At 47.7% G+C, this 7,846-nt stretch overlaps 1 protein-coding gene across 1 annotated transcript in view; it reads left to right on the top strand.

Annotated features, from left to right (window-relative positions):
• Positions 1-7,048, top strand: part of MARCO (macrophage receptor with collagenous structure) — a 9,941-nt gene extending 2,893 nt beyond the window's left edge. Inside the window, exons 5-15 of the mRNA XM_010083060.1 lie at positions 965-1,009; positions 1,359-1,466; positions 2,775-2,886; positions 3,006-3,046; positions 3,598-3,696; positions 3,789-3,842; positions 4,433-4,477; positions 4,626-4,733; positions 6,007-6,048; positions 6,397-6,573; positions 6,918-7,048. Coding sequence (XP_010081362.1) covers positions 965-1,009; positions 1,359-1,466; positions 2,775-2,886; positions 3,006-3,046; positions 3,598-3,696; positions 3,789-3,842; positions 4,433-4,477; positions 4,626-4,733; positions 6,007-6,048; positions 6,397-6,573; positions 6,918-7,048 — 962 coding nt within the window. The remainder of the gene's footprint in view (positions 1-964; positions 1,010-1,358; positions 1,467-2,774; positions 2,887-3,005; positions 3,047-3,597; positions 3,697-3,788; positions 3,843-4,432; positions 4,478-4,625; positions 4,734-6,006; positions 6,049-6,396; positions 6,574-6,917) is intronic.
• Positions 7,049-7,846: the final 798 nt, after the last annotated feature.

Genomic DNA, 7,846 nt, shown 5'->3' with positions numbered 1-7,846 from the left:
TGCTTGTTTCAGGGTGGTAGGAGCTGAATGATCTTTAAGATCCCTTCCAACCCAAACCATTCTATGATTCTACGTGCATCCATCCCATGACCAGCGAATAGCTGGGCTTTCTACTCCAGGCATAGTAGGTCCTGCTGCCCAGCTCACTCCAGGACAACTCAAGGAGACCTCCCCAGTCCCTGCTCTATAGAGCCCTATCTGAACAGTGTGTGTAACAAACAGTGACAGATTTGGGACTTTGCCCACCCTGTCCCTGGGGAAACAAGCACACAGACTTGGGAATGAGCTGGTTGCAAGCACTCCCCTCCACAGCCATGCACAAGCTGCTGCCCTGGGTACTTGGCAATTTTGGGTGGAAGTACACCCGCTGTATGAGATAAATGTCTCCAGCCTGTGAGGATCCAGCAAGTCCTGATCTAGTGTTGGCTCCGCTTTGAGCAGAGGTTGGACTAGGAGATGTCCAGAGAAACTGGAGTTTATATAATCCTATAACGATGATCTATGATGCAACTGTTGCTAGGTCAGGTCTGTATCTCATCCATCCCCAGTTCTTGGCTACACTGATGAGCTTTTCCGAAGAAAAAATATTAATACATTTTTTTAAAAATCATGTTTTCATATCTTCCTGGCTGCACTTACAACATTGAAAGAGTACCTCCCGCCAAGCACCGTTATTATCCACCAGAGCCCAATAGTTCCATGCATTTTCAGGAAAGATCTTCCTAAAGGTCCCCATGAGCTTGGCTTGGCTGGAGGACAGCTGGCCCCTGCCCAGCCACACACTCAGCCGAGCTCCACGGACCTTACTCAAGTGGTTGTGCTGGTCCCTGCCAGCTGAAGATTGGCCTCAGTGGTGACCGAGGGCGCATGCAGAAAGGATGATTAAAAAAATCCATCTCTTCTTCTTAGCCATTACTGTGAATAGATGATGTGTGTCAGCTGATATATCTATTTCACATCCCAGGGCTACAGGGACCACCAGGGACAAAGGGAGACCAAGGAATCCAAGGTAAGGCATTTCTGACACCTGATTTACTTCTGTGGATGAACATAAAGTGACTTTATGGATGATTTTACGGGCAATCTTGTCCTCAGTCAAGGTGTAAGTCAGTAGGAATGTCATTGGAGTTGAAGGAAATAAGCCTATGTAAAACTAATATGAACAAAAGCAAAACTTAGTTGGAAAAAATCTTGTTTTAAAAGTCAACGTGCAGCATATATGGTGGGTCGACACCACTCTCAAGTACATGGAGAACAGAGTGTGGTTCATGCCTGCAGCTGAGCCATGTGGCCTGGTGCTGGCATCCACTAGACATGACACCCAATGAAGCATCAGAAAAGTGGTGTTGTCCTTGCAGGCTTACACGGATTGCAGGGTGAGAAGGGGAGTAAAGGCGATCCTGGTCCTGCCGGCCCAAGTGGTGAACCAGGAGTGAGGGGAGAAAAAGGAGAGATGGGGCTTGCAGGTAAGACTTCTTCACTATCTCAACATTTTTAAGTTACCCTCATGTATTCCTGTTTAAACCTGTTCTACATAAAACACCAGAAGAAGTGCTCATAGGTCAGATATTTTATAAAAATCCAGCTAGCCAGTCAATGAAGGGGCTGGATGAACGGGACACATGCCCTGATCTGAAGGGATTTCATTTTTTTTCATGCTCCAGCAAAGCTCCCAAAAGAGGGCTGGGAGAAGGGGATGTGCAAAACGTTGACTCTGCACCATGGAATTTTTTTTATAGGTAGACCTTTGTCTAACGAAAGCCAAAGGTATCCAATTATCAGTCTATCCTAGTTTAAAGTAGCGGTGTTTGAAGCAGAATTTTCACGGTATAAAATAATGCAATATAATTTATATCCACAAGCATGTGGTTGTTAGCCCTCACTTGAGTAAAATCTGTTTCTGAGAACTTCGTATCTTATATAAGCCTGACTTTTACACACCTAAAGTAGAAGAGCTGTGCACCATCTTTCTCCCATGTAACATGCTTCAGTGGACACCTGGATGGCTTGTATCCAGTGGTCTCACCAGGGCTGCACCCAAAGAGAAAAGACTGAAAGCAGGATAGCAAAAGAAAGCAGGAGACTTGTATGGTGCTGACCAGAGAATGGTCAGACAGGTTGATTAGAGCTTCGTCAGATCTTCCATCAGATTCCACATGCTCCAGTGCACTCATTAGCACAAGCTGCTTCAGAAGAGAAAAGTGAAAGTAGGAGGAATATGGAAAGGAGAGGACTTTGGGATAATTCCGGAGCAGAAAGATGGAGATGTGACTCTTTAAATGAGGTACTTCCAAGTAATTCAGCTCTTTTGGAACATGTTTGATCACCTGTTCAGAGAAGAGAAAGCTAAGGGGAGATGCAGCAGTTCCCTGGAAGTATAGGAGTGCAATATACTCTCCTCCACCTCCACTGTGGGTAGGAGAAGGGAAGGGTTCAGGCTGCAGTAAGGGATATTTATCTAGAGAAGAAAATATTCTAGTGGTAGGGACAGTTTGGGGATCAGACTGGGAGGACATCATGACACCACTGCAAGTCTTTCCAGCAGGTCAGACAACCACCTGGCCAGACAGTCTGGCAGAGACAGAGGTGGATCAGACAGGTTATTGAGGTGCCATCCAGCCCTGCCTTCCTACAGGAATGCTACTAATGGTAAATGTGGGTGTGAGGCCAAGCTCTGCTACTGGTGAAGCCAGACAGAGGTGTCCCACTGGCTGCAGAAACAGCAAATCTGGGTTTTTTTCTAATTTACTCACATGTGCTGTGCTGTTTGGTAGGTCACCAAGGACAGAAAGGCGAAACAGGCGAGAAAGGAGACCCTGGGCCCCGTGGACCCATGGGTCCTCAGGGACAGCAGGGAGTTCCAGGACTGCCGGGTTTCAATGGTAAGTGCAGAGGCCGCAGCACAACTCACCGCCAGCACACACGTGCCGTGGTGGAGGGCTGCCCTAGCTGGAGCATTTGGCTAAGCCTTGTCATCACTGATGGCAGGATGTTGTTGCAGGTAGCATGGGGGAGCCTGGACGTCCTGGGCAGAAAGGAGAGGCAGGTAAGCAGTACAGAAGGTGTAGTTTCTTCTAGCGCTATGAAACCAACCTCTTTCAGATGGTGCTCCACAACAAGGAAAACTGCAGCCAGGCTAGGTCGCAGCATGGGTAAGAGAAGAGAAGACGACTGTTAGATAAAGAAAGCGTGCCTGCAACCTCAGCTGTCTCATCTGGATCCCACTCGTGTGCAGGAGAATGAGAGGTCAAGAAGGGTCCTGTACCGTGGAGAGCCATGTCTTCCTTCCTGACACGTGTGCACATACAAGGGCAGAAATTGTCTGCTCTTTTAGGAAAGCACTTGTGCTTCTCAAAGCTGACGGTCTGCAAGGACCCAGGTCCCTACAGCCTTTCACTCCAGACCATCACCCTCTGCACCACTAAGATCAGTGCTGCCAGGGGACGATTGCAATTTGGAGACACCTGACATTTGTTTCACCTTCATAGGGTCAATTCAATCTGTACAGTGCAGGCATCAGTGACTGAGCTGTCTTTCTTTTTTCTCCTTCATGTATTCTGTTGCATTTCGCACGTGCTGCTTTTGCTCCACCTCAAGGTGTCACCGGACAACGTGGACCTGTGGGAACTCCTGGCCTCGAAGGCAGACCTGGTCCAAAAGGGGAGAAGGGGGACCAGGGGCCCAGTGGTAGTCCAGGTACAATGCTACTCAAACCTACTCACTGACCTCCTGCTCTGGCCTCACTTTGCATGATGGCTTCGTCCTTACTCGTTTGTTCTCCATTTTAGGAATACCAGGCATCGCAGGACCTAGAGGTGAAAAGGGAGACACAGGAGGAACAGGTAAAGGAGAATAAAACAGGTTTGGGGTCCAGAATATGCATAATACGATAGGTTGATGTTCTGCAGTACAAGCCTATTCTGGTGTATTCCTCCCGAACCAACCTTTTTAACCCTGAATTTACACAGTGCACACAACCTCTCATCTCCATCAGGAGGTGACAAAGGTCCAAGTGCTGCACACTTCTGCATTCATTGATACCTGGATGACAGGGAGAGGAGTCACTTGGCCCAATATTATGTGCTTGCATATGTCTAACACACCTAAATTTATGTGTCTAGGCTCTCTATACAGTCCGTGAAGACCCACGTGGAGGGAGGGTCTCTATCCCATCAGTGGAATTTAGGATATTAAATCAATGACTAGAAGCTGATCTACTTCAGGAGAAGACAACTCTGTATTTTGTGTATTGACAAGGTCTGCACTAAGTATAGCAGGAAATAAGACTCCCACTTCAGAAACAGATGCCTGTAGTGTAGACAGCTAAACTGGACTGGTTGAAAGCCATCATAAATACTAGCTTGCATAAGCTTTTATAAATCTATAAATACCTGTCTTACATATTTTTGTGTGTTTGTTTTGATGATCTCAGGTCTTCCAGGGCAAAAGGGAACAAAAGGAGATCAGGGCCCACCAGGTAAAACCTTGTTTGAAATCATGCCTTATTCTGATGGTGCAAAGCATTTTAAACGGCACATTCCGCTTCTCCGCGTCAATGTGAAATGCTTATTACACTCTTTGCTTGGGAAGGGACAAAGGCAATGACTGTCTTGCTTTCCACCCAGGCACCCCAGGCCAAACTGGTGAAAAAGGAAGCAAGGGTGATTATGGCAGTCGTGGTCAAAAAGGTGACCCAGGAGTAAAAGGAGCCAAGGGAGACCGTGGATTCCCTGGTAAGGCAACAGCCACGGGGACTGTGGAGCTGATGGTGCATTTGGGTTTGGGACTGTATGTCACAGACTGGCACAAGCCACACTGGGACGTTTACAGAGCTCGTATGGAGGAACTCAACAGATAGATCAATCTTCCCAGAAGATGAATGTGCAGAGTGTCACATTTATACTTGGGAGTTGTGCTAAAAGACATGCAAGTAAACAGATGCGTTAGATTTCCTCAAATCCCCGATCTCACAGAAAACTGGAATAATCCATGGTCCTCTTTGCTTTGTACAGAGACATCTTGCAGCATACCACGCCATTGCAATAAATCCCATGCAAACGTGGCAGTCAGGAACACAGAATCAGAAATACCAGGGCTATTTAACCACACCTTGTTAACTGTAGGACACAAAAACTGTTCAAAAGAGCCAACCCTACAGCTGCTTCCCATTCTTGCCACCCTTCCCTCTAATCACAGAATGCTTCCAAAAACTCTGAGACCTGCAGTAAAAAAAACCACCAAAACCAGTAATTACAACAGGCCACAGGAAGCAAACAGTGCTCCAGATGCTTTTTTCTTTTAATTGTTTACACTGAATAGTAAAAGTCCTCACAAATAAAACAAACTGGAGCCTATTTGAGACTACTCCATGCAGTCCCCTTCTGGAGCTTTGCCTCTGGAGAAGGAGAAAAGCAGAACTGGGGTGGCCCCAGGTTAGGGACTGCCCTCCAGGTGGGTGTCAGCTCCTGGTCTGCAGAAGGAGATGACAAGGTGTGCTTTGTGGAGGCAGCTTTTGGGGGAAGAGCTCGTTGTGTTTTTTCAAGCACCCCCGCTCTCAAGACCAGGATGCTGCACAGAAATATGGAGGACAGTTAGGAGTGGCTTTCTGCTGTCCCATGGCCGCACTTAGAGAGCAAATCCCATGATGTAGATCTTCCTGCAAATTCTTTGGGAGACAACATGCCTCCTTCTGGAGGGCCCAAAGGCTATCAGAGATGTCATTGTACAGGTAGTAGTGGGAATAAGATGCATTTCCCACAAGTGAGTGGATGGGATTTTGCAAGTGGCCCTCTTCTTGGGTCACATGTTAGGAAGACTTTGCTGTATGTCATCCTACTTTTCTTGCCACCTTTCTTTTACGTACCCTTAGTGACTTCAGAGGGTCCATTCCACAAGGGGGTGGAGCCCTCGTATCTCTGACTCACCCAATTATTCAGAAAAAAATTAATAACTGGATTTCCCCCCAGACAGCTGTCAAATGTTTGCTTGGTTTTTAATTTGGAACAGGTTCCCCAGGAACACCAGGGAGCAAAGGTGAAAAGGGAGAAGGTACTGGACTTTTATTTCTTCTTCTCTCACTTGCTTTCTGGCATCGATGCTATCTGAGATGAGGACCAACATCCCCCGCTGTGCACACCGGTTAACTGGCAGCGCAGCTACCAGAACAGAGGGGTCTGGGTGCTGAGCTCCAGCCTGGTGTCTAGAGACCCAGGACAGAGCCTTGAGATGCTCAGGTTTGAGCTACCAGTAGCTTCTGGTCCCAGCCTGTCTGGCTACAGCTGTGCAGATGGGAACGTTTTTCTGGTTTGGGAGATCATTGCTTACATCTTTCAATATGCTTTTTTCCTCATGCCCGTATGACCTGTAGAGTTATTTTCTTCTCCTCTGAACTGTCAGGAAACTTCAATCTTTTTGTACGCATCGCGGAAGGGGGCAGGAGGGGCCGCGTGGAAATCTTTCACCAAGGGTCCTGGGGAACCATATGTGACGACGGCTGGAGCACCCAAGACGCCACTGTGGTTTGCCGAATGCTGGGATACAACCGTGCGGTCTCCGCTTTCACAGCTTCAGCCGGTGAGTCCACAACAGCCTTCCAGCCCCCTGGGCCAGGCCTTGGGGCTTGGGGTGCGTTACCTGCCTGGCACAGGAGGGACAGGGCAATGTCCTCCGCACCAGCAGCAGGAGAGCAAAGAGGATGTCCCCAAAGGGGCAGCTCATTCTGCTTGGGATGAGGGAGCTGCACATCAAGTGCTGCTTGAACTGTGCCCAAAGGCTTGATTTCCAACAAGCCAACCATGCAACCCAGTGCACGTGCAACCCCTACAGGGGTCTCTTTAGAAAAAAAATGCATATTCCTCTTTATTTTTTCCAACTGATTTTTTGTTTGTTTGTTTGTTTGTTTAATTCATCTTCCGAAGGCACTGGAAAGATTTGGCTTGATGATGTGGCTTGCGCTGGGAGTGAAACTTCAATTTTTGACTGTCCAAAGCCGGACTGGGGGGTGAACAACTGCTCCCACAATGAGGATGCCGGGGTGGAGTGCGTTTGAGGGGACACACAGGCTGCCCTGGGAGCTGCTGCCAGCCTCTGCTCTCCATGGGGCTCTTGTTCATAACATGAACCCAGTTTCCTCAGGCTGTGCTTATAGTCTCTTTAACAGGTCATAAAAATATTGACAGAGAAATGTGAATTTTCCAGAAATCAATAATGGTTGCAAGACCCACAGGTAACCTGAAACGTCTCAGCAGTCACAAAACAACTGAAGCTCAGGGACATGAGCCAGCTCACAGCTTTTCCAGCTACCTGACAGCAGCTCAGCTGCAGCAGCCCACTCGTGTGGGACCTCTAAGTCCCACAGGGGAGGAGAACTGGTCCCCTTTAGCTTAGTGCAGAAAGAGAGAGCAGGATAAGCGTGCAGAGTCGAGCAGTTACTGCAGCTGAGCTGGCCTAGTCCATCTTCGTCACAGTTGTGAGTCTGAGCCTAAAACCCCCCGTGAAGTGCAAACACCCAAGGCAGGAGATGCTCAGAGACCATCAGGTGATCTCTCTGGATTTCAAATATAAATGTTCTCCAGAAATGATGCTGATCACAGGTTAAAATACAAAGATAAGTGCCTGGGATCTAGATGCCTCACTATCCTGGTTTAGCACAGACCTTGTTTTTGACCTGTTCCCTGCCTTCTCTGTCAGTGTTTCCTAGTCTGTCCTCAGCAACAACACCCTTACCTTATCTGGTGTATAAAGCCAAGTGTTTTCACACCTTTGGAAACCAGGTGCTCCAGTAAGGCAAAGGGGTAATGAATAAAAGCAATAATGGGGAAGTATTAGCTAATTAAATTTTCAGAGT

This window comes from Pterocles gutturalis, unplaced genomic scaffold (genome assembly GCF_000699245.1).
Source record: "Pterocles gutturalis isolate BGI_N339 unplaced genomic scaffold, ASM69924v1 scaffold16685, whole genome shotgun sequence".
Taxonomy (NCBI): domain Eukaryota; kingdom Metazoa; phylum Chordata; class Aves; order Pterocliformes; family Pteroclidae; genus Pterocles; species Pterocles gutturalis.
Note: the sequence above shows the minus strand (reverse complement) of the source record. Positions and strands in the feature narration are given on the sequence as shown.